This window comes from Lepisosteus platostomus, chromosome 12 (genome assembly GCF_059453375.1).
Source record: "Lepisosteus platostomus isolate fLepPlt1 chromosome 12, fLepPlt1.hap1, whole genome shotgun sequence".
NCBI classification, from domain to species: Eukaryota; Metazoa; Chordata; class Actinopteri; order Semionotiformes; family Lepisosteidae; genus Lepisosteus; species Lepisosteus platostomus.
Genome location: NC_142622.1, coordinates 17,246,913 through 17,273,213, shown reverse-complemented (window position 1 = coordinate 17,273,213; position 26,301 = coordinate 17,246,913). Strand labels below are relative to the sequence as shown.

General features: G+C 39.6%; 1 protein-coding gene across 1 annotated transcript; it reads left to right on the top strand.

Annotated features, from left to right (window-relative positions):
* The first annotated feature begins 39 nt into the window (after positions 1-39).
* ptdss1a (phosphatidylserine synthase 1a) lies at positions 40-25,562 on the top strand. Its single transcript, XM_088601204.1, has 13 exons — positions 40-465; positions 3,040-3,131; positions 4,194-4,238; positions 4,562-4,686; positions 5,363-5,521; positions 9,182-9,333; positions 11,434-11,575; positions 13,351-13,463; positions 14,907-14,972; positions 17,797-17,896; positions 18,006-18,074; positions 19,662-19,728; positions 21,106-25,562. Exons 1-13 carry the CDS (start codon positions 155-157, stop codon positions 21,198-21,200), a joined length of 1,536 nt encoding a protein of 511 aa, XP_088457330.1. The 5' UTR covers positions 40-154; the 3' UTR covers positions 21,201-25,562.
* The last annotated feature ends 739 nt before the right edge of the window (positions 25,563-26,301 follow it).

Genomic DNA, 26,301 nt, shown 5'->3' with positions numbered 1-26,301 from the left:
GTTCATAAGCGCCGTATACTAGGGGGGGTGAACTGGGAGGTTTTGCCTTCAGAATAAACAGGGATGGTAGAAATGGATACTTTCAATCCTAAACCTAGCGTTAAAAATTATATAATAATTAATTAACGCTTTAGAACGGTGTTGCGTCTCTTCGATGTGCCTTAATATTGAACAAAACTCTCCTGTCCCCCTCCGCCTGTCGGTTTGGACAAGCCAGCGAGTCCCACTGACAGGAGCGGAGCCGAGGAAGAGCAGCAGGGAGGGGGCAGACGGCACCATCGCAGAGATGGCGGCTGCAATGGGGTGTACCACCCTGAGCAAAGATGATGTGAACTACAGGCTGCATTTCCGCATGATCAACGAGCAGCAAGTGGAAGATATCACCATCGATTTCTTCTACAAGCCGCACACCATCACCCTCCTGACCTTCACCGTCGTCAGCCTGATGTACTTCGCCTTCACCAGGTGAGCGACCGGCTTCGCCCCCGGCCAGCGGTCCGTCTCGGTCGCGGGAGGGGGCAGCTGGAAGCGCTGCAGCGCCGCGAGGCTCCAGCTGCGCTGCGTAGCTCCTATTTAAAAAAACAAGGAGGAAAAACACTGTAATAGTTGATTCGTTTACTGCAAACGAAGTCGTGAACAGAATCGCAGTTAACGGTTCATCTTGCCCCGTTTTCTGTGATCGAACCGTGTTGTTCTGAGGTCCTGTAATTGGCAGTTACCATGGTAATAATGTATAGACTACCTGCGTGAGAGTCCTGTGTGTATGTACATATGTATTTAGTCTTCTAATAATTAGCCATTCCCCAGGATGCACGGGGGTGTGGAACATGTTTAATGCATGCAGAGTCCTCATGTTAAGATTTGGCTAGCTTACATGAGCCGAAACTGTTACAAACATTCACGTGGCACATTTTTTCAAACCCTCTTAAGATTGATGGTACAACTGTATGTACAATTGTAAAATATATACGTACATATTTGTAGCTCTGCGTGCAACTTTACAAGAGAGGGAAAAATCCCGTTAAGCTTGTGTTTGTGGACCTCCACGGCATGAGTATTGATCCACGTCAGTAGAGACGCTGTTTTTTCCCTGTACATTTTAAAGTAATTTTCCGTGAAGGAGGGGAATCCCGAGTTTTGGTAGTGTGTTCATAAAACACACAGAGGCGTGTGTTTAAAGCAGCGGTCTTGAACGCTTGAATGGGAAAGACGGCTATGCAGCGGGTTTTCGGGGCTCTCTGCTCGGTTGGGTGACAGTGACATTGACCCCCCCACCAGCAGCACCGCCCTGGCGGTTCACCTTCACCGCCGCCTGTCTGCGCCTGGGGGTGTCATGGCGACAGATGTGTCAGCGCTGCTGGTGGGTAGACGGAGCTTTGAGGAACTGACCTGGCACGCACGGGGCCGCCTTCATCACTATTTATATACCCCCAGCGCTTAGTTTGTTTCCACTGAGGTTTTTGGCTGCCAGTGGTTATAGAGCAGACATTGTCCCGGTCCGGCTTGTTTTACTGCTGCTTGGAACGAGTTCCTGCATCACATTGATCTCTTATGTGAAAGACAAAATCCAGACGTTGAGTTCGATGAAAATAACATTTACTCTGTGCAACGTTTAAGAGATTTTGCTCTTTTGTAACGGCATAATTAGTCTGCTGGGCAAGAGGGGTGGCTCCTTGGCATAGTATTTAGCAATGCTGCTTCGCAGTGCTGGGGCCCAGGGTTCAATTCCTGGGGTGCTATCTACATAGACTTTGTATGGTTTCCTCCCACAGTTTAGAGATCTACTCGTAGGTTAATTGGCATTTTGGAATATAGGCTCCAGCTCCCCCACAACCCAAAACTGGATGAAGCTGTTAGAAAATGGATGGCTTGTCAGGGAAAGGCAAATAGGTCATTCTTAACAGCACTGTCTCAAGTTCTGAAAGAACTTTTCTTGGGAACAGTGTCTGTTTCTAATGGCTGTAGATGGGTATTCATTCAAAACGTACAGTAAACAGTTGAGGGTACAACAATGTATGTGATGATGAAGTGTATCTTTTTTGCAACAGATCTGAAAATTCCAAGATTTAGATAAGCTTTGGCAATAATCTGTATTTGTGTGTGCATGTGCTCCTCTATGGAGATTGGTGGAGAGTATGTGTTTTGTATTAGAATATAAATATCCTATTTATAATCCTTCACTAGGTAACCTGCATCAGGTACTGTAGCACTCATTTCATGCAGATGTGCCCTTTTGTCTTCCATGTATTTTCAACAAATAGAAAGAAGGTAATATTCCTTATTAACAATCTTGTTGGCTGCATTAAGTTGCTACTTAATTATAAAAATGCTAATTATTCTTTGGGGAGTTGCATTTTCCTCTCATAACTCCTTAAGTCACATCCAGAATTGCTGCCTTTTCCTACTTGATTTGCAATAGGAATTTCTTAGCTTAAATGCTTTTTCTATTTGAATTTCAGATCTCTGATTATATTAAAAATAACCCTACTTTAACTGCCATTCAGTGAACCGGTGCAATGCTTCTTGTGATTCGTAAAATTAAGAAATTGTGCAGACATAACTGATCTAGAGTTGATCATGTCTGTGAAGTTTGTTGTATGATTAAAGTAACAATTACTAATGTACTGCCAAATAATGTATCCTGAAAAAAAAGACTTTTACAGTTAATATTTAATGGCCAAAAGAGATCTTCCTGTATATAATGCATCAGTGTTCTACTCCCACAGACATGCAGAAAATCGATAGGACAGTCCTCACTCTGTACCTTAAAAACTATTAGTGATGTTCTCGGTTTAGAGCTTGATATTAAAGTTCATTTACTGGTAATGTTCCAGATGAATGACCTTTAAATTTAACTTCATTGTCCAAGATTGTTTTTGTGATAAACATATCCAGGAATAATATGTACTTTCTCAAAATAACAATGGGCCTGTTTCATTGTGAATTGTATTGTGTTAAAATGGTACTTTACTATTCTGATTCATTATGAAATGATCAGTTTGGAGTATGCCTTATTCTTTCTTTTGTCCTTTTTGAAAGGAATGACTCAGACCCAGACAACAATCTCTGGATTGGGCTCATTTTAGTGATATCCTTCTTTCTCATCATCAGTGTACTGGCCTTTCCTAATGGTAAGTGCTTGTAGATCTGCTCTGTTAATCAAGTAGCTTTTGTAAAAGTCTACCACAATCACCAAGCTCCATTTTTGGAGCAGTCTCTTGTCTCTGTTCCACAGAACATTCAAACTATGTTATTATTCTACTAATGAGGTTTAAGTGGGAAAAATTTAGCTTTCTTTCCTGGGCTTAGTTTTATGTGTACAGTTTGTTAAACCCAATGCATCGATAAATGAACACTGGAGAAACATATGAACACTTGGGGAGGCCAGTTATCATATCTTATTATGACTTAGAAGTCCATGCAGCTCGCCAAAACCAATTTCCTTCACACACCTGCCCAATTAACATGGACATTGATTCTTTAGTACATTCTCAAATCATTATGCGAAAGAAGCCACTTACCTAACTATTAGAAACACTAGGCAAATGAGTAAAGAAATGGGTTGTGTTGCGTATGTACAGTAAATGTCAACAGTTCTTTAACTGGTTGGTCTACTCTGGTCTGTTTCTAGAGCAGTCTTTTTTTAATGTGGTGACGAAAATTGCACATAATAGTTGAAACGTGGTCTTGCTGGTGCAATGTGCGATTTTGAAATAACGTCCTTTAATAATAAATGCTGAATTTGCATTGCAGTTCTAAATTTTAGGTTTGCCGAGCTTGTCTAGAAGATGCACATGATGTGTCAGGATAGACTGAGACTTTTTTCTTGTAAGTAGCTTCTTTAAGCTACATATTTACTATGCATCAGACAAAAAGCTTATAACTATTTCAGCATGTGTCCTTAAAAAAAGAATAAGGATTTTAAAAGGACACATGCTGAAATAGTTATAAGCTTTGTCTGATGTTCAAAATGTGATCAACATCCAAAATCCTTATTCTTGAAGTAGTTCAGGTGGGTAGCTGTGTCAGCATGCGTAGGCTGCAAAGGAACAAGTAATAGGTTTATTCCATGCTGAAAAGAGATGAAAGAAAACACAATGTTTTGGCCATGGAGCCTTCTTCAATGCCTGCGAGGATATTAAATACTTGGATCAGGGCTTCTTTTAATCGTCTACCATATCATTGTGTTTTAGGACCATTTACTAGACCACATCCAGCAATATGGCGCATGGTTTTTGGTGAGTACACATTCAAGGCTTTTACAGAACAAAATCAGCTCATTCTTCAAACTAGACACTACATGTATACATTTGACTCTAAAAATAAACATTATAGTGTTTAAAAATGCTTTAAGCCCTTGTTTAATAACTTTCATAGACAATTTTCAAAAACAGTTCAAATTATGTGTATTTAATAAATAGTCTTAAAGTACTACAACAGTCCACATTGTACCATTGGAGGATTCTAATGTAATGGTTATTATTGATCCAATTACCTTATTAAATAAAGTTACTCCCTGTGTCTCTAGCCTGTAGTGCTGACAGGAGTCTTGTTTCTACAGGTCTGAGTGTCCTTTACTTCCTCTTCTTGGTGTTTGTGATCTTTCTGAACTGGGAGCAAGTCAAAGGGCTGATGTACTGGCTCGACCCCAATTTGCGCTACGCCACTCGCGAGGCTGACATCATGGTAAGTAAAATCCCGCTCCATCGTGATATCCTGTTTCAGGTGTCCCTACCAGCAGGGTTTGAACCAAGTGCTGTCTTCTGTACTAGATATGCGCTGCATAGAATTTGTAATGAACGTAAATTAGGGAATGCAAGTGGATGTTCACCCCACCAGCGTGGTTTTTCAGTCATTCACTTGACTTTCAGATGAATTTTACCTGTAATGTGAAATATTTTGCCTGTTTCATTATTAGTAGGTTCCCCAGATAGAACTGCCTTCTGCACTTAGTTTCCTTATAACCTGTGAATCATAACCTATGATTAACACTTCCAACTGAGCAGTAAACTAGATAAATTGGGCTTGTGCATAAAAAATAATAAAAGCTGATTTAAAATGACGAGCCGTGTACATTTAGACATCAGGTTTTTTGCAGTGAATGTGTGTTCTGGCCTTTGCTCTGAGAATGTAATCCAATGAAATGTGATTAGCGTATTTAAAGAGATAATACCAGTTCCTAATAAGAGGTTTCTAAAGGACTCTCAGTGTAGATGGCTTTGTTGATTTTTCCAAGAGGATTACTGAGTATATGGCAGTACTGTAACCCCAGAGGCGCTAGGAATGCAGACTGGACTGTTTCTTTTTGACAACATGTACTGTTTAAAACAAAACTGTCTCTTGTCTTGTGCTCGCTGTTTAGGAATACGCAATCAACTGTCACGTCATCACCTGGGAGCGGATTCTCAGCCACTTTGACATCTTTGCCTTCGGACACTTCTGGGGCTGGGCCATGAAGGCTCTTCTGATCCGCAGTTACGGGCTGTGCTGGACGATCAGCATAACCTGGGAGCTGACAGAGGTACCGTTCTGCCAGTCGAAAAGAGCACTAATCTAGCAGGGCTTTCTAAGCGTCCTTAAGATCGGCAGCTGAGTTTGATGATGAAACTCTGAGGGTGTGCAGGACAGGTGTAGCACACCACTGTAATGGAACACCTGGCTTGCATCCATGAGATATTGCCAGTTTGTGGCAGTGATTGAATGACATATCTTTTTTGCCAACAGTTATAACGTCATCTGCAATGCTGGAAAGTTTTATCTAGGATGTTTAAGCTGCAGCTGTGAAGTTCTGTTGTGAAAGATTGATCTGCCTGAAGGTGCCTGATAAGAAGACACTATACAGTATATAAAAAAAAAAGAGAAGAGAGATCTGTTAAGGGAGCAGATTTTGTTTTCCCCTTTGCAGGTGGGTGTTTGGGAAACAAAGGGCCACCTTTAGAGATTTTAAGAAATAACATAAATCTTACACTTAGAATGCAGTTTTTCAAAAGAACGCTTTGTGTAATGCTTTTCCATGTTCCGCGAAGATTATATGCAAAGATTACCGAGGCCTGATGCAAAGTGACCTCTTTGTAGAAGCTCTCAAAAGCTGCCTAACTGGAAACAAAAAGAGGAAGTGGCATGCAGTGAACTTGTGCAACACAACTTGGCTACACTGCCTCTTAAGTAGTCTTTCAGAAGAGTTGTTGACTGCAATGCTGTAACTGGAGCAGAAAATGAAAAGCTCAGGGAAAACGAGTACTTTAATGGTCTTTTTAATTGCTAACATAATCATTCTTCTCTCAATCTAAATTCTACAGTTTTAAAACTAAAAAATACTAAAAACTAGAGTTTTTGTTGCTTGAAATAAATAGCTGTTGCATTTTTTTTTAAATGAAGTATAAAGACATCGGGTAGAGCTACAGTAAGACATCAGGTTTTGAATTTGCTGAAGCATTGCTCTTTGCTGCTCCAAAATTTCAAACTGCTGTAAAAAGTTTGGCCAACCTTGTCGATCCTTGTTCGTGAATCTCAATCTGGCACTTGGTCTTTTACAGTCATATCCTCCTTCGTACTCGTGGAGCTGGAGGTTTCAGATTTTGCTCTGTTAATAAGCTTTTTTTGGCCTTGCTGCCAAACCCTGACTGTGACACAGGAAGTGACAGGAAGTCAGCAGTTGATTCAGTTGTCACGTGTCTCTGTTGACTGTATTGTATTGGAACAGGCAGAAAAGGTGCATAAGTTTGGTTGATCTTTTTTTAAAAGGGAACACACCGTGTTGCCACAAAGAATATGATTTAATGGGATCAGCAGAGAGTTGAGAACCATCTGTCCTTTTATTATAGAAAAAAAAGAAATGTGCATAACATACATGTACACATATTCTGGCTTGTATAATTTATCAGATTTTCTTTTAGAATCTCTACAGATGTCACCTAAGGAAGAAAAATAATTTGAAATGAGCTGATAGTCCTTTTAATAAAAAAAAAACTTTGTATTGTATTATTTTACGAATTTGTTTAGGTGGAGTTAGTGAAGTTAGTGAATTGGGCAGGAGCACTGGTTCTTTCTCACAGATGTTCCTGCAGCATACTGTGGCAAACAACACGCTTGACACAGCATTATTGTTGGTATTCATTTGGCAAAAAGTAACTTTATACTGTTGTGCTTTCTAAATTACGATAGCATAAATCTGTACAGTTCACTGAAATGTAATAACTATAGAAAGCATTTTCGTTTTCATCATACACTCCATCCTGTGTCTGTAAGAGTGAGGAGCAGTTAGAGGATTTAAGTCTTGATTTTATTTAGCTTAATAAGGCATTAAGACAGCATTCATTTGCTTTAAATGTCTTAGAACAAGAGAAAACAGCAGCCACTAGTTCTCACTGTACATGACTGTGTGTTTGGTGTTTGTCTGGAAGCTGAGAGCTGGAGGGAGTTGGTCCCTCTGGTATCCTCAGGAATGCAAGGAGTGGATGGAAATTACTCTCCCAGTTGGTTTTCTGGACATCACTGAACAAATGTCTGTCCTATTATTCTTTTTTTTTGTCACTTGCTGTGTTATACAGGCCTGTGTTTTCATTCACTTGCGCTTGAGCTGTCTGGCAACATCAGTATTTCTTGATTATTGGCTTCACTTCCCCCTAACTGTTAGGATTGTTCACAAACCTTTCTGTAAAGTTGGCACAACAGGAGACCCTGTGCATGTCTCTTAAACGCATTCCTTTCTGAAATCCTCTTTCTCTGCATCAACTAAATGGTGAATGTGCTTTTATTTTGTGTAATGTGCAGCGTGCCAACGCCACGCCCTTTCAAAGTACTGCACAGTTTACAGTCCCTGTAAGAAATGCCGAGATTTGGAAAAGTTCTGACTAGTCCAATTTGGCAAGAGCATTTGTGGGTGTGAAGTAAACAGGCAGTGTTGTCCTTAAGGAAGCGCTGAGATGGCGTCTCCAGGGAATTTCAGCTTCCTTAAGGCTGGTGAGTGAAGTTGACCTCTAGTGTAGGAGGTTGTTGAGCAGGTCCTGGGTGTACAGGATGATGTGAGCACCACGCATGTACTTCCCTGTACATGGGTTTACCCAGTGGTAGAGTACTGTACTTCATGGCCTTGGCAGGAGTACAGGAATTTCAGGGGCACACATACAGTACCTTCATGTTCAGGGAACTGTGTCTTAATAAAGCTGTCAGAAAAACATAAACACAAGGTTTAACCAATCTGATCTGCTGTGAATTAAAGTTGATTGTTATTTGTCCTTCGGAGCCATGAGTGGCATTTGTATACTTTTACATTTTATTATTTATAGATTGGCAAAATGGTTCTTGTAAGTTCATTGAAAAGTTAGTTTTCCTATTGGGGGGAAAAATACAGTCCTATGGGAACCTTGTTTTTTTGTTTAGCTTTTCTTTGAGAAGTAATAAAAATGTTAAATGTAATTGTTTATTGCCAAACCTAAGTGAGGAGGGCTTTGATGTGAGTGTGCTCATAGATCGGTTTTTAAGTGGCAGCACAAGAGCAATTGACAAGTGAAGAAACTTGAAATGTGTTTTGAATTGCTGTGAACAAAGTGGTAACTCCGTTCTATTGTGAACAAAAAGACACCACAAAACACAGTGTCCGGATGGCGCCCGGGCTGGGCACCATCTGAGTTGGATGCTGCATCACTGCCATGTATCCAAGAGGGACATCGTGGATATAGCTATCGTTTAGGAGGATTTTGCTGGTCTACAGAGATCTGCATTGAGTACTGACATACAGAAGGCATGATGGCTGGATTAATACCCTTATTCATGTATTCCTTTTTTTAATTCTATAATGTTAGCATGCCCAAAGGGGTTGGGCAGCCAGTTGACCTTGGACCCCCAGAGGTTTCTTTTCTCCTTACTAAGGAGTTTTTGGTTCCTTTCCTGCAGTGTTTTCTGGTCTTTTCTGTTCTGTATTCACAACATGTATGGTCACTTGCTTTGTTAAGCGCCTTGGGGCAACCTTGTTGTTAGAGGTGCTTTATAAAAATAAATTGAATTGAATTGAAAACGATCCCACATGTCACCGTCATGTGAGAGAGGAAGGTGCTGCACCTGTGTCTCAAATCCTGAGGCACTGCCTTGTGAAACTGCTGGCTCTGCACTTCCCTTCCTCTAGGGGGCATGTCCTGACCTGAGCTGTGAATCCTCATGTTCCACCGTCTTTGTTCAACAGCTGTTCTTCATGCACTTGCTGCCCAACTTTGCCGAGTGCTGGTGGGATCAGGTCATTCTGGACATCCTGCTCTGCAATGGGGGCGGCATCTGGCTGGGAATGACCGTGTGCCGCTTTTTGGAGATAAGGACATACCACTGGGCCAGCATCAAGTAGGTTTGCACCTTTTTTGGCGGGGTTTACAACCTAGTGAAACCCACCTCTGTGATGGGAATGTTCTGTTTTTTTATCCTAATAAAAAATATACAGTTTGATTCCTTTTTGTGTGTGGTAAAGGGTTAAATTATACTAACATAAAAACACGATACCTGCCTCTAGCCAGATATGCACAAAAACCTGAGATCAATTACAGTATGTCTTTCAGCATCAAAATGTTCCTTCTAGCATTTTTATCATCTTCTGTTTAATGGCTTGAACAAAAGTATTTAATATTAAAATACTGCTTTTTTATCATTATATTTTTCGGTATTGCAATTTGAAAACAGCCTGATCTAAAACCTTTTTTTTCTTCATATTTTGCCAATTTTGAGAAACTGAGCAGCTGCTTCTCTGAAGTAACAACCGTAAAATTTAGCAGATGGTGCGAAAGTACTACTGTGAACAGTGATAATCGGATTTCACCATAGGGGCCTCTAGATCTCCAGATGCATGTTCAACTATAACCCTTGATTTTACCGATGGTGTGTTTTCCAGTTGAAAGACTGGAAGAATGAAGGTTTTAATGTGTTCTACTGCAGCTGGTACGAACTCTTGCCAAAAGAAGCATTAATTCAACCTGAAATAGTTATGCTACACGTTACAGATTTGTTGAGTAATAAGTCTGTTGAACCAGTAGGATGGGAAGAGCCAGCATAGTCGCTCTGAAGCTGGTTGCAAATAGCTATGTGCTCAAAATAGTCTGAGCGTGAGCAACACCTTTACAATTAAAAATGTCAATGGAGAAGGCTGGTGCTAATTAGTTATTTCAGATAGCAAAAGCTTTGGTTGGTAAAATGGTCAGCCTGTTCACAACTTGCAGATTTATTTTGGGTATTATTCAGTCTGATGGGATTGACATTGTTTTAACTACCTAATGTCTGCTGATCTGCATTTTATTGTCTCGACAATTTTGTGGTCTTAATTGAACATTCTAAACACCGATTTGAAACTGTTCATCCTTAGTTCATATCAAAGGTTTGCTATTTCAGAAAAACAGAGTGAATGAAAGAATGATAAACTTCAGAGAAGTAGTATGTGGCAGGATAGTTATGGAACTAGCAGAGAATGGACTGAAACAATTTAAAGAGAGTTGAAGCTTAATAGTCCTTAAAACACAAGGAATTTAAAGCTATATGTGATCTGTATTTGAATATTAGTTGTTGATAATGATCAAGATGAGGGGCTGCCCAGAGTGAATCCTGTATTGGCCTTATCAATTTTGGGGTTAATGGAAGATCATGAGTCTTCACTTTGAGGGACAGCCAATGGTAATGGTTAAATGAATTCCAGCAGAACCACTTAAAGCACCTAATGTATAGTGATTGACTGAGTGTGGCTCGCGGTTGTAGAATAACCATGTCAATAAGAGTTGAATATGAAGGACTAATGGAATCAAACAATCAGAAGAGCCTTCGATGATAGGAGCCTATCTAACATTTTGTGCTCATTAGATTCTGTTTCTCCATAGTCCTAAGAGCGGGTACTTGGCTCAAAATGACACCCTTAGAAAAACAGTCCATTTCAGTTTTGCAGCATTAAATGCTGAAAAGATGTTACTCTGCAAGTCAGTCATGCCAAGAAAAAAAAAACAAAGAACCCACTAGGAGAAAAGGTCAATGTTTTCCTACCCAGGATTAACCTCTTTACCTTCTTCTTAGTTCAGCACCTTTTCTTTGTCAGCTTTTAGAATGTCATTTTTGGACAGATCTGTACGAGCTTATTAAAGATATGAATTGCATTTTCTATTGCTTTATTTAGTTTGCTTATACTTTCTCATGAATCTTTAGGGCAGTGATATAAAAGTATTTCTACCGCGTTTCACAGTCATCACTGCCAGGATGGGGCGCCTGTGCCCTTTGAGGGAAGCTCCGAGTAAATATTGAAATAAGTTCTATATATAACTTTATAATAGTGCGCTCTGGTCAGTGGCGCGTGTAGTGGGGGAGGGGCAGAGTGCCGCAGATGTTCTATGTCGACGCACATGTGCTGAGTGATAGGAAGGGCCTGGATGGCTGAAGTAACCAGTGGTTCCTCTTGGTGCCCGTCTTGTCCAGGGACATTCACACCACCACGGGCAAGATTAAACGAGCAGTGATGCAGTTCACCCCCGCCAGCTGGACCTACGTGCGCTGGTTCGACCCCAAGTCATCCATTCAGAGAATCGCTGGAATTTACCTCTTCATGATAATCTGGCAGGTAGGCTTCACTCCACTGTTGCGCACCATCCAGCAACTGCAGATCGGGCGGGAAAATTCCCAACAAATCACAGGAGTGTTTTTTTCCTTTTTAAGATTGCAGAAATCGTTCTCCCAATCACTTCTCAAAATGCCCTGTGTATGCGGTAGACTGGCATGCAGGTTCTAGAGCAGTGGAAACAATACATTTTGAGAACCAAGGTCCTGACTCTCTGTGGTCATTAAAAATCCCAGGGTGCTTCTCGAAAAGAGTAGGGGTGTAACCCCGGTGTCCTGGCCAAATTTTCAATTGGCCCTTACCAATCATGGCCTCCTAATAATCCCCCTCTATGAATTGGCTACATTACTCTGCTCTCCTCCCCACTGATAGCTGATGTGTGGTGAGCGTTCTGGCGCACTATGGCTGCCGTCACATCATCCAGGTGGATGCTGCACATTGGTGGTGATGGAGGGGAGTCCCCATTACCTGTAAAGTGCTTTGAGTGGCGTGTCCAGAAAAGCGCTATATAAGTGTAAGCAATAATAATAATAATAATAATAATAACTGTAAGAAATTCAAAGCCTTTGAAATTTGTGTAAGGAAGCCTCCCAGATTTGGTAGTATGAGCCTCTTCTCAATTTGTGTTGCCTCTTAAAGTTCTGGAATACTGTGGATGGCCCTGCAGTTTGCCTTTACATTTACCTATTATTATTATTATTATTATTGTTATTATTATTATTGTGTTTAGTTTGCATTATTATTATTCTGCCAATAATAGACATAGCAATCAAATTTTAGATCAGAATACTAAAAGGAAATCCAGATCCAATTCTTGTAGTCATGTCTTTGAGAATTGAAGAGGAGATATCAAGATTTCTCTGATCCAAAACATCAAGGTCACTCTGATCCTACTTGGAAAGTAGATTTAGCTTAGAAAGGATCATTTAAATTTTATTTGAATTATAATAAAAAAAGACATTCAAAGACTGCATCACATTTGTAATTATTTATATAGTAATAATAAGAATTAATAATAATTCCTTACACTTATTTAGCGCTTTTCTGGACACTCCACTCAAAGCGCTTTACAGGTAATGGGGACTCCCCTCCACCACCACCAATGTGCAGCATCCAATTGGATGATGCAACGGCAGCCATACTGCGCCAGAACACTCACCACACATCAGCTATCAGTGGGGAGGAGAGCAGAGTAATGAAGCCAATTCGTAGATGGGGATTAGTAGGAGGTCATGATTGGTAAGGGCCAATGGGAAATTTGGCCAGGACGCTGGGGTTACACCCCTACTGTTTTCGAGAAACGCCCACAGAGAGTCAGGACTTCCGTTTTACGTCTCATCTGAAGGACAGCGCCTTTTTACAGTATAGTGTCCCCGTCACTATACTGGGGCATTAGGACCCACATAGACCGCAGGGTGGGCACCCCCTGCTGGCCCCACAAACACGTCTTCCAGCAGCAACCTTAGTTTTTCCCAGGAGGTCTCCCATCCAGGCACTGACCAGGCTCAAATCTGCTGAGCTTCAGTGGGTTTCCAGTTGTGAGGTGCAGGGTGATATGGCTGTTATATAGATTTGGTATTTTGTGTTGTCTCCCTATGCAGTTGATTTTAAATATATTAGCAGTACATTGGTAAAGTTTTGAAAAGAATTGATGCAGTCATCTCTTATTGATCATATAAATGTGAACTTATCCTCATAAGGCAAATGAGAACAGGGTTGTAAATATACTGTTTACATTTTGTTCTTTGCGTATAATGGCCACACTTCGTATTTTTCAGCTTACGGAGTTGAATACATTCTTCCTGAAGCACATCTTTGTGTTCCAAGCCTGTCACGCTCTGAGCTGGTGCAGGATTCTCTTCATAGGGATCATCACTGCCCCCACCGTACGGTAAAGTAACCATTCTGCCTGTCCTTCCTTCATTGCAAGCTGCTTTTGGGTTGAGAGAAAGTCAAGTCTGCCTAGGAAGACACCCAACAGTGCCCCTTGAGATGCTTAGAGTGGCTTCATGTTTCCACCATGAGGGGCAAAGAAAAGCCCTTCTGTTACCCTACAGTATGTGTGTCCATTGTTACCCCCTGTTGAAAACTGATCTTAAAGCATTTCCTGTGCTTTGTGAAAACCAGGGTCTGACACCAGACAGTGATGTCAAGCTGGATCGGTGCAGAGGCCCATTGTATCTGGACTGGAAACATGTCAAGATGAAAGTCAGGTGTATACTGTAGTACAGTTAAACCTTGATTATAATAGACTTCTGATATAAGGGACAGTCTCTGATATTCTTGACTTTTGTCAGGGCCCATCGGACATTTGCTAGATCAACAGACGGTGTCTGTTTTACCTAAATATATCAGGTATTGATTCATTTAACTATTTCTTAACAGTAACAGCAGTGTATATTTTATCATTCTGGTTATTATGAATTATTGCATTCATGATCACTACATATAAATGACAGAAAATGAAGAATTCATAATATGAAGAATGGTGATGATGTTGTGGGTCGATATAAAGGCTGCAGCAAAGAAGTGTACAGTGTGCAGTGAATTGAGAAAAAAGTAGTTCTTGCATATGAAGAACAGTAATTTTTAATACAGCGTTGTATTCAAACTTTTCAATTTATTACCATACATTTTGTAATAAATATGTATATCTGTGCAAATACATAAAACGTTTACAAACATTCTCTAAGCAATTGCATCCGTCTTCCCAGTCTGTTCATGCTCTGCCTTGCAGCAGCATACGTGGTCTTCGCCCTTATACCAAGCAGTGTTTCTCATGTTTACTTCAACGTTTCATTCACTGTGCTGATTTTACCAGATTCACTCTGCATTTGTTATAATCATCCACAATCAATGCAGCTGGCAGAAAGTACAATTATCTTACAATTGATAATCTTCCCTTTTAGTGGGATGAAAGGCTTCATAAGAGCCGGAATGTGAAATGTCATGTTCAATGAAAGCATGTTATTTATCATTGCAGTTTACTTGTATGACCTAAATCAAGAAAAACATTTTTACATCTATTTTAGGTTTTGCAAACTGTAAACTTAGCACCAGGTTTAATAGCACCAGTGCTGCATGCTTTCAAGCTTGTTACAGTATTTTGAATAAATTCACCAAGGCAGGTGTGTAGAAGCATAATAGGTTATTGTCTTTGTGCTTTATATTCTTAAGAATAAAGTCCCACAGCTAATTTAACCAAGATTTTTAATCTCTTCCATTGTATAAATTAGCATTAATCTTATTGTAACAGTGCATGATGCAATGAAATAGGTACTTGGGTTAGCTGTCAGGAATGTTAATTCAGTCTACCTGTTTGTTTTTATTTCAGGCAATACTATGCATACCTCACAGATACACAATGTAAAAGGGTTGGAACTCAGTGCTGGGTATTTGGGTAAGTAAAGTTAATCCTTTATGAAATATTATTTTGAGTGTGCAGTAAGCATTATTTTTACCTGTGTTGTATTATTTTGGTTTTAAATATTAATGAATTTGTTAAGAATTCATAACAAATGAATTTGGGCGGTGCAGTGGCTCTGTGGCTAAGGATCTGCACCTGTGGCTGGAAGGTTGCTGGTTCAAATCCTGTGGCCGGCATAGGAATCCTACTCCGTTGGGCCCCTGAGCAAGGCCCTTAACCCCAACTGCTCCAGGGGTGCCCTATAAATGGCTGACCCTGCGCTCTGACCCCTAGCTTCTCTCCCTGTCTGTGTGTCTCATGGAGAGCAAGTTGAAGTATGAGAAAAGACAAATTCCTAATGCAAGAAATTGTATATGGCCAATAGAGTGATCTTATCTTATCTACTTCCCATAATCATAATCAGTATATTTTAACTTGTTGATGTAGTAAACCATTACATTAATTTAATATTTCATACAATTGTAGGTGAAGTAAGATTGCTAAGGGGGATTGGCCATGTTTGGGGAGGTAGAGAGCCCCCAGGACAGTCATGTCTGTGATTTTTCATAATGATTTTCATACAGCAGTAGTTACAAGAAGAAACAACCCCTCGCATCAGCAAAATGACTAGATCCTCTGTCGGGGTGAAAAATGATGTGATCATCAGCCATGTGGGAGTAATGTTTTGACAACTGAGTGACTAAATCATCGTCTTATGCGAGTCTGAGTACATCGGAGGAGGCAGCGCAAAGAGTGGTGGATTGTTTAATATACAAATAAAAGTTGTATTGGTCCATGACGAACATGAAGGAAGATAACTTGTATGGAGATGTTGACTTGAGCATAATGATGGCCGTTTCATTATTTAAATCTAATTGATGGGCACTGGAAGAGACATGATGTGGAAAGGAGACTCCTTTTATCACAAGGATACCTTTGGGGCAGATGAAAGGAAACCTTACTTTTTTGCCATTCATTTTCTGTTTCCACAAGCCAGTTTAGAAGTGACAGTGTTTCAGCAGGGGTATTGCAAGACCAGACAGTGCTAAGATTACAATGGCTAAACAATCGCAACAGTATATCTGTGGGATAGGCTCACCAGCACCATCAGTAAAAGCACGAACTGGCTGGAGTTGCGCTGGAGTGGTAGAACATCTCACAGCAGTCTGTCCAGAGGCTGATTGGGTCTGAGGCTCACCGCTGGCAGGATTGTCATAATGATCAGGGACTTTATACCTGATACAAAATCTGTTTAATGTATTTATTTTAATGGGATGTTCCTTTTTGTATGCAAAACATAACTAATTATTTGATATATATATAATTTCTGTGGCTGTATAAAATTAACAAGCAGAGGTACATTTGACACTGAAAAGCAGAAGGAAAAAACAATTCTGTGATCATCTCAGAATTTTAAAGGTGGCTCAACAGCCAGAACTGTTTTTTATCTCTACTTTTCAGCATGGAATTAATCTGGACTTGTTCCTTTGCAGGCTGCAAACTGAAACTTTTAATTTGAAAGTGTTTTAAATATATGATTGCATCCATTAAACCTGGTTAATGTGTTTTATGCATCATTATACTGTAAATGCCATGTTCCTGAGACACTCATGACTTGAAAAAGTACAGTTGCCCATAATGTAATTTCTATAGCAATTGATGTTTTAATTTCCACAGCTACAAAGCAAACAGATTCAGTGGTTAAGATCATACAGTGAATCATGCATCAAGGTCCTGTATTGTAGGAGCTTAATTATTCAACAGAGAGGACTGAAAGCACTTGGGCATCCTTACAAAAGCAGGACATTTTGCTCTGTTTCCTCAAGTGCTTTCTCTCTGATTGATGGTTTCCATTGGAGCGGATTCTGGAAGGTTGAGGAGTGGAATGAAGGAATGATGACCATATTTAGTTTAATTGACTAGGCCTGCATAACTTCGCAAAACAAAGGACCTGTTCTTATGTCATTCCCTAAATAACATAGGCTCTTACAGATTAACGTTCCAAAGTTCAAGGCGGGCTGTGAAATGTTCTATCCTTTGTTAAAGATTCTATTTTTGCAGCTGGTTTCAACTGAGACTGAGTCTATCAAGAATGTTAATATCAATGAAGGAGTGTTAACCTTCCATCTAGCTTGGTATTTGTATAAATATCTTTCTTAACAAGTAACATATGACAAGATGTCAACAGCTGTAACCTCAGTGATGCTATTTTTGTCATCAATGTCTTATAAGTTAAAATCCTCAATGAACTGTTAGTAATATGTATAGTCTTGCATTGCGGTAGGTCAAAAATGAATTATCTGTAGGCTCAACTTGCAGGCTGAACCATCGAGAATCAGTTCTTCAGTGTAGGTTTCAGCAGAAGACTTAAAGAGAGGGAACTTGAATAAAGCTCCTTAGTTTAGTGAAGTCACAGAAGGTAAAATATATGGAAGACTGTGCTTTTGCATAGAGAATACTATTCATCTGCGTTGTAGGTTGATTCAGAATGAAGGCTTACTGAAAGTCCTGTACATAATATGGGGCAGTCTGGGGTCTGGAATCTATGATGACATGCAAAAATCAAGCAATCTTCAACGCACAGTACATGGAGCCAATATGGCATTGTTAGGAAGCATCATTACACAGGACGGAAGATAGCACTGGGTTAGTGAAGATTAAACCTGTGTATTTGTTATTTGCCCATCTGATTTATAAAATGTATTCCTCGATTTATCACTTTGAAGTTACGCAAGATGTTACATCGGAGAAAGCCTTTGGAGTTGTTACCTGGATGTCTGTAATGGTATTCTTCACATAATTCTGTTTCTGTCTGTAGGGCTATTGCGTTTCTGGAAGCCCTAGTCTGCATTAAGTTTGGACAAGACTTGTTCTCCAAAACCCAGATCCTGTATGTTGTTCTTTGGCTCCTGTGTGTGGTAAGTGCATTTATTTTCCCGTTTGTGTTCAAAAGTAATCACTCTTGTCCCATAGTGCCCTGCTGCTGCAGTGTCAATGTCTGATATGCTTCCCTTGATCTCCATATAGGTCTTCATTACGTTCCTCTGTTTGTACGGAATGGTGTGGTATGCAGTACGCTCAGGACAAAGGCAGAAGGTGAGTAAAGAATATCACTTTAGTTTTTGTTTCAGACCACAGTCTGTTATGTCATGGTTTAAAATAGGATCACAGAAAATTGTATGGGAATGGATTTGGCACCTACCTACCTTCTGTGCTTTCATTTTGTCTTTCTATCAAAACATCTCAGTACGGAAAGAGAAGACTCTTGTTAAGTCTATCTAACCACTTATAATTCCACATCAAGTGGGATATGGGATTCAGAGTCATGTGAATCATGTGTGAAGCTTGAGCTGTGGTCTTGGTGTCCTGAAAAGTGGCTCACCACAGATTGACCGACAGGCGTGACTTTTCAGAAGTTTTATTTTCAGAATGGTATTTTCCTGAGCAACTACACTTAGTAAACCATGTGAGTGAATGAATCCAATACAGTCCAACTGCACAGTAAATAACATTACGTGAGGATTGGTCATGTTAAACGTGAAAGTTCTTTGAGGCACCTGCAGTCTGTGCTTCCAACAGGAGTCAGTGTAAAATCCTGAAAAAAAGCTTTAAAAAACAATAGCAGACCTATTTTGTTTCTCTCTCTTCAAATGAAAGAAAACAAATTTGGGAAATTGGCAAAACACCTGCTGTTGCAAGGACAACTTTGTACAAAACCTCATATAGTTCGTGACTGTGTGTCTGTGTCTCATGGAGAGCAAGTTGGGGTATGCAAAAAGACGAATTCCTAATGCAAGAAATTATATATGGCTAATAAAGTGATCTTATAAGATCTTAACTCTCACAAACTGGACAGAGTTCTTAACCTAAAGCAGGTGAAGTAGAGCAGTCGAGTTGGGACTGTGGTAATGGGGTTGAACCACCAGAGGGCAGTGATGTGACAGTCCCAGGGATACATTCCTTGCATGCCCACTAGGGTAGTGGGGCAATTGCTGCACCTACAGACGCCAGCTACCTATACAAGCACTTAGGAAAGAATCTGAGTTTGCCTGCGAATGTCCTCACAGTCCCTCTGGACCGTGAATACTAAAGATCGCAGGGTGAGCGATCATTGGAAAAACATTTACTGAAAACGATGTACAATCTTCGGGTGGAGTGGAGTCTGGTAAAGACTTGTTTTATTGAGTAGCAGCCTCTGTCTTTTCCGTGTCGGCTCACCGGTAAGAAAGAAGGTGGGCAAGAGTGAGTCTGGCCATACGGAATTGACCAGGTGAGGATTTTCCACATCTACAGGGGCAGTAACAGGGAGTGAAATGGACAATGGAAGGGAGACCACTGGGGAGGCTAGGGAGTAATATAGCCCTCGGGTTGGTTCATGTGCAGAGTTCGTTGCTATGCTACCACCTAACGGGGGGAATCTGTTACACAGGGCCTGTCTGAATCCAGGACAGAGTACAAAAACCAGTGTGAAAAGATGGAATTAATTAATAATTCAGTTAAGGGTTCAGGTAGCCTAAATAAACTGAATAAATACGTTGTTCAGCTGTTTCTTGAAGGAAGCCAGTGCAATTCCGTAACTTTACGGATAAAGTGCAAGCTTTAAACTTTTCTCCAAAATATTCACGTTTCACTTTTCCCATTTTACTTGTTTTTAAGGGTGTCATTTTTATTTGAATTTTACAGAGCCTTTCTGAATGTGAAGAAAGCACCTACACTGAGGCACCTAGTTTGCAGTATGAAAATCTTAAAGGTTTGTGTTACGAGCCCTGCATGATTTGAGCAGGCATTTATAGATTAAATCTGCTCTCCAAAACCTTATTCGTACTTTCCATTATCTTAACTAGAACTTAATTTAGCAAACATTTGTGTGTATGTTTTTATAATTATTTAAATATGAACAAGTACTATACACTACTAATATCCCTATGCAGTTTAATTAAATGTCAAATATCACCTACAAATTTTAGTTTTTAACTGAGAAATTGGCCAAAGGTAAGTTTAAAGACACATCTGTCAGAAACTCTGAAAACCTGGTACTCTGCTATACAATAGTGGCCAAATTTATGGCAAGATCTAGTGTTTTTTTTATTGTTTTAAGTAACTGTTGCCATTAGTTTTGTATAATTTAACACAGCCTGTTAGAAATTTAAACTCAATGGAATGTGATTTCATTAGTCATTGAATCAAGGCTATCATCCTCAGACCATGTTCATGTGTTTGCACATTTGAGGATGGGAAATCTAAATTTAAGCAAGTTAGACAAATGATCTTTGGTGATCCTGAATAGGAAACATGTACACATGTGGATCACATCACAACTCATTGTGCTTGCACATGGAGGATATTTTTGGAACCCTGGCATTTTTCCTGGACAAAATCTGGACAATTATTATAAACTGGATAAACTGAGTAGGCCATTCATGTACCTTCTGTTTATTAATCTCTTAATTTAATATTTTGATTCATTCTACAACTAATTTAACTTGGGCATCTGACATTCATTCAGTCTCTCTTTACTTGGCAGACTGTAATATTTCAAAAGTCTCAATAGATTGATGGAAAAACTGGTAGTGAGAACCTTATGTACAAAATAAAAAGGTCAGAATAATTGAGTTCACACAGCCTATGTGACTATTCAGGACTTAACTTTTCCAACCTGCATGTCTTGTTTAAACTAGTTGCTGCCCATGATGACTAATGTTGACAGAATTGTGCATTTATGATTCTTAGAAGATGTGGCCTATTAGACAAACATTCGCAAGATTAACTACAGGAATTGAAATCTCAATCTGTTTTTTTACAGGCAGGGATATGTGACAATGTTATGACCCAAAAGAGGAGTGTTGTAGTGAAGCTGAGTGAGAAACGGCCAGAAAAGAAAAAATCAGAATGAACTTTTATAGCTGTATATTTATGGGGGACAGCAGCTTATTTTGGGAGGTGAGGAAGGGAGCGGTTTTGTAGCTTTTACAGATTGTTGTTTTAAACCAGGTGGCCAGTGGAGAAGATAAGGCGTCTTGGCACAGTATCTTATCTTTACAAGGAGAGTTATTTGAATTACAAGAGTAAGGTGAAGAAATGCCCTTCCAGTTTCAGTGTCTCTAGCGTTGTCTTCTAATTCCTGCAGGTGAGAAAGATTCCTTAAACACTTCACACACTTCAAGACGGAAGAAGGGATCTTCAAAAACCAAAGTCACCAATGGGTTCAGTGGAAAGAAGTAAAGCCACACTGTGTTCGGGGCTGCCGTAGTGTGCCAGACAGACCGAGCACGGGCAGGGGAGCGGACTGCCGAGACACACTTTTGGAAACTAATTAGCCTTGATGCGATGGAGAGTAATGCATCCAAAGTCAAGGGCTGGTACCTTACACAGAGGCACCTTTGAGTTGAGACCTGCTGTTGTTCTTAAAACGCAGCATTTATCAGTCTGTTACAGTGTGTTCTGTCCCCTGCAATCAGCTTGTCACAAATCAGTATGTGTGTTCGTTTATTACGCTTTTAAGCAAAATCCTTTTTTGTAATGTGAACTGAAGTTTAAACAAACGGTTTGACTGAATGACTGGTTTAAGAGTGCTGTGGTAAGGTTTTTTTTTTTTTCCTGTTTTAGACTGATCACATAAAGCACACGCTTCATGCACTTTTTTTCTGTACTGCTAGCCGGATCCCTCTGGTTTAAGGACATAAGAAAGATGGGAAATGAAAGCAGGCCATTTGGCTTAGAGTCAAACATTTTGTCCCAGTGTTTGTTGAGAGAGCTCATAGTTTCACTCTCACCTATCTCGCTGGGAAACCTGTACCTCATACCCACAATAGTTCATATTCTCCTCTTCTCTGCCCTAAGTAGATTACCTTTAGTTATTATTTGTGATACTGAGTCCTTGTTTAACTGTACAGGGCTTACTCTCCCTGTACATATTAGGACTTGATTTGGATATAATATATACTCGCCATGTCCTTTGTTCTAGGCTGGAGAGATTTATCACCTTTAGCCTGTTTATATCTGGAAATCAACAGAGACCAGGAATTATTCTTATTGCTCTTCTTTAAACAATTTGTAAAGTAACATCCTTTGAAAGGTATGGTGACCAAAACTGAGCACAGCATGTTAAATGAAGCCTTACTAGTGCATTGTAAAATATGAACATAAATTCCCTTGATTTACATTTCACACTTTTTCCACACTTAATGCTCTTCACCCAAGAATGTTTCGCCCTGTTAATGTTTATGTCCTGATGAGGACGTAAACTTGAGTCGCCCGTGCAATCTGTAAATTGCATGTTCCAGCTTCACGTGTGGATCACTTTCTACAGAGCAAAGTTAAATGTAATTTGCCATCTGTCTGACCACTTTGTCTGTCTTTGTAAATCCTTTGCAGTTGCATTTGTATTGGTGGCTTCCCTTGTATTTGTTTCACCTGCAAGTTGAACTAGTTTGCTAACGATACCAGCATCTCTAGACAGATAAGTATAAGTGGTGGGCCGATAATGGATCTGTGAGGTAGACCACTGCTTACAGCTACCCAATTAGAGGTCAAGCCCTTTAAAATGACGCTCTGTTTCCTACGCATTTACTACTTAAAGAAGATCACCTTTCCTTTCTACCTCGATACTGGCTGTCTCCTAAAAGAGTCACTTGTTCTTCTAGTTAAACTTTCATGATAGTTTTCATAACTTCACTAGTTACAGTTGTAACACTAGTGTATAGGATATATCCTTCTCTGGAGCACAGTGCCCACTTCTTTACCAGTAACCCACCCACACTGCAGGTCCATTAGAAAAGTGAGATATTACTGCACCAGCTGTATGATGAGGGTGAATTAGGGAGGCTCGCCTGTTTAGCCAGGATTCACACCCTTTACAAACAGTGCCACAGGTACTTGAATGGTGAAATAGTCAGGTTATAGGTTAAACATTTTCAACAGCAAGGTGCCTGCAGTCACTCTGAGGGGGGGCACTTGCTTTGACGTTCTGATGCAGAGGAATGAGCGACACTGTGACACACAGGCTCCCCAGTGTGGTGAGCACGCTGGTCACCTAGTTAGCTTGACCAATTTGGCCTGATCTTTTGCTCGTAGTGGTGTGCTCACAAAATTCTTACATTGTTTTTTTTACATACTGTACACTAGTTACATAGTTAATGGCTGAATTTGTATGGTAGCAGAGGTCAGTCAACTGTGGCTCAAACTCTTGGATCTCAGACTGGAGATTCTTAGCTTCCCGGCAGCATTGATAGATGAAGTCGATGGACTTCATGTATTCATCCGGGATACCCAGCTGCAGACCACACACTACAGTAACCTTTGTCAACATAGCAGTGTGCAGTGAGCTTACCATCAGTCACTAAAGTGGAACTCTAGCAACTAGACACTCCTGACAAATCCTCACTCTGGGATTTACTCTGGTGAGGTGCTATGAATTGAGGTCTCCCAGGTCAGACAGGCCTTATCATTGGTGGACTGTGACTGTAACTTCTTGCCAAGTGAGACATTGCTGGCTGTGCCTGTGTGGCACCAGGTTTGATATTCAGCTCATTAAATCACCTCATCACCTCTGGCCAATCAGCTCTCACTAATGAGGTGATTTTGTGCTGATGTGACAGTCTCCTGAGTCTGTATCACTCGAGAATACATTGGAATGATGTAACACTTAATATCTAAAATTCATGTACTTTATTTTGCAAAAATCATTGATTCTTAAATAATGGCATTTCTTTGGATGCTAAAGTATGTTTTTAAAATATCATTTTTGTTAGCAAAATTCAAGGTTACAAAAAATGTAGTCCTTAATTATTTATTGCACCTAATTGCTTTACACTAAGTGAGTTCTTGGAGCTCACAAGAAAAAAAAAAAGATTCTACTTGAAAAACGGTAACAAAACCAGAAATGTTAACTTTGTACATAGGGATGTACCTTCGTTTCTTTCCACTGTTTCTACTTAAATTGTTTAATTTCATCTGAAAATGAAAGTTTAAATGTAATGTCATGATACTGTAAGCTTGACAAGTCTGAATTACATTTGAATATTTTTATATGGAATTTGGGCTTTTATTATCAGTCATTCCAATTTCTTAAACCATTTTTAACTGAATTGTGTATTTTTATGTAAAATTCAAAAGAGCAATGAATGGCAATTTCAGACAATGGCTTAATGTGTCTCAAGATACAAGACAAATACTGAAGAATGCAATATTTGTGAGAGAATAAGAGTTGATCTGTCGAGATTTTGGTTATTATTATTATTGGTAATTGTTACAATAATGCCTCTGGAGATTCACAGACAAAAACAGAACTTCCCAGGCAAATATGTCAAGATATATTCATTTTGTTACTGACATTCACATAGAACACAATCATAAAATCGAAGCAGCTTTCATTGTTGTGGGCCTGCAGTACAAAAACACTCAAGTTTATTGTTCAGTGTTTAACAATCTGAATTGTTTCTTTTCTTCATCTATCCCACCATGATCATCTGTAGTATTAGGTGTGTGATTATAACACCTGGGAAAGTCTAATTTCCCATGCAATAATAAAAATGAAAATGTATAAAAAATCCGAAATTAATGGCTCACACTTTCTTTTAATGGGAGTGAGGCGAAAGAGGGGCTGTCTCATTTCATCCCACAACGAATCTTTCCCATTTTCAGGAAAAGGTAAAAGATGACGCAAGTTTAAGAGAGGGTCCTATAACTTGCCACTTGGCTCCCTGTGGTTTGAGAAGTCTGAAATTGGCCTTTTGGTTTCTTTAAAATGTCCTGCACTGTCTTCTTTTGGCATGCTCTGGAAACAAAATGCTTCAAGGAATTTTTTCTGCCGTCACTTGCGATTTTGTGTCAGTCAATCTAAATTTAAAGCTGAGAGAAGCTCAACAAAACTGCCGTTTTGCTGTTTGCATGTAAATGTGGCAAAGTTGATCGATGTTGTCCTCTGTGTAAAAATAAAATCAAAAATTTGGAAGTGTACTGAAGCGATGAGTTTTAAAAAAACAAAACAAATACGGATGGCACAGCCCTGTTGAAATGCTTGAGTGTTATTTTTTCTGGTTGTTTTCACAGGACGAAGCGGCTCTTTTAACAGTTATTTGCAGGGTCTGTGCCAATGATGTATAAACTTGTATTTTCCTTTACAGTATTGGTCTGTAGTCAGTTCCTAGCTGGCTCTGTTGGTCATGGGATTATTTAAAACTATTATCTTTCCAATTACACTTTCTGGCTTAACTAGATAATGGCGTATGCTAAATTGGGAAGAATCCGCTGATGACAACCGTATGGAAAATATGCAAAATTCATGGTCTGTGGTGCGGACCAGTCTGTGCGCATAGAGAAATGTGGATCTGATATGGAAAGAGAATCCAATCTGTAAAAAGGTTATGGTCTTTTAAGTGGTTACAAAGGCCCTGTTAGTTATTTACATCATGCAATTTATCTTATTTTCCCCAGCATCTACAGTGGACATTGTAAGGCATGGGTGGGGAACTGGCCAGTAACGAAATCTGAATATTTAAGCCTGTGACTGTATCCTCAGGAAAATACAAATGATTTTGTATGTACTGAAAGTGAATGACTTCTAAAATAAATTCATTAAATCTTTGTGGGGTTCTTCATCTGGAAGTTATTTCTCTTTATTAAATTGTAGTTGTCTGAGCCTAGAAATTTAAAAAGACACTGGACTTGACTGATGTACTGTTTGTTGGCACCTACTGATTTATTTAGAGGAATTTTAAGTTACAAAGGCAAGGACAGGCTAAAAGGTTTTTAAACTTGTTTATTATTGTTAAGATGTTTTGAAGCAATCCTGACATCGCAGGGAACAGTTTAATTGTTCAAGAAAACATTGTCCTTGTGGCTTGACAGCTGAAGAGGTGGGCATGCTGATGCAAAGTTACAAAATTGTAAAGGAACTGCAGTCACTTTTTAGGTGTGGCAGATAAAAGTATTCTAATCAGTATTTCCAGACTTTTGAGATTTCTACAGTTAAAACTCCTTTCTGTTTTAAATTTGCAGATCCACACGTACCAATGTAAAAGAATAATCCCATTGCCTGTTACACAGTAAGAGCAGTAAATTGCAAAACTGACACACATTTATCTACCTTTTTTCACAACTTAATATGTTGCTGCTTTCAGACACTTTACCGTTAAAAACAAACACAAGTTAGAGATGAGACTGGTTTTGTGACTCTGAAACTGCTGCACACAGGGATTTATGACTTAGCATCTTTTAAAATGGAAATAATCAAAATGGAAAGATCTCTTATGTGTAAATCACATCGTTCCCACAAGAGGGCAGCAGAGTACAGGTTTAGGCTGTAGTTTATGTTGCAATCACG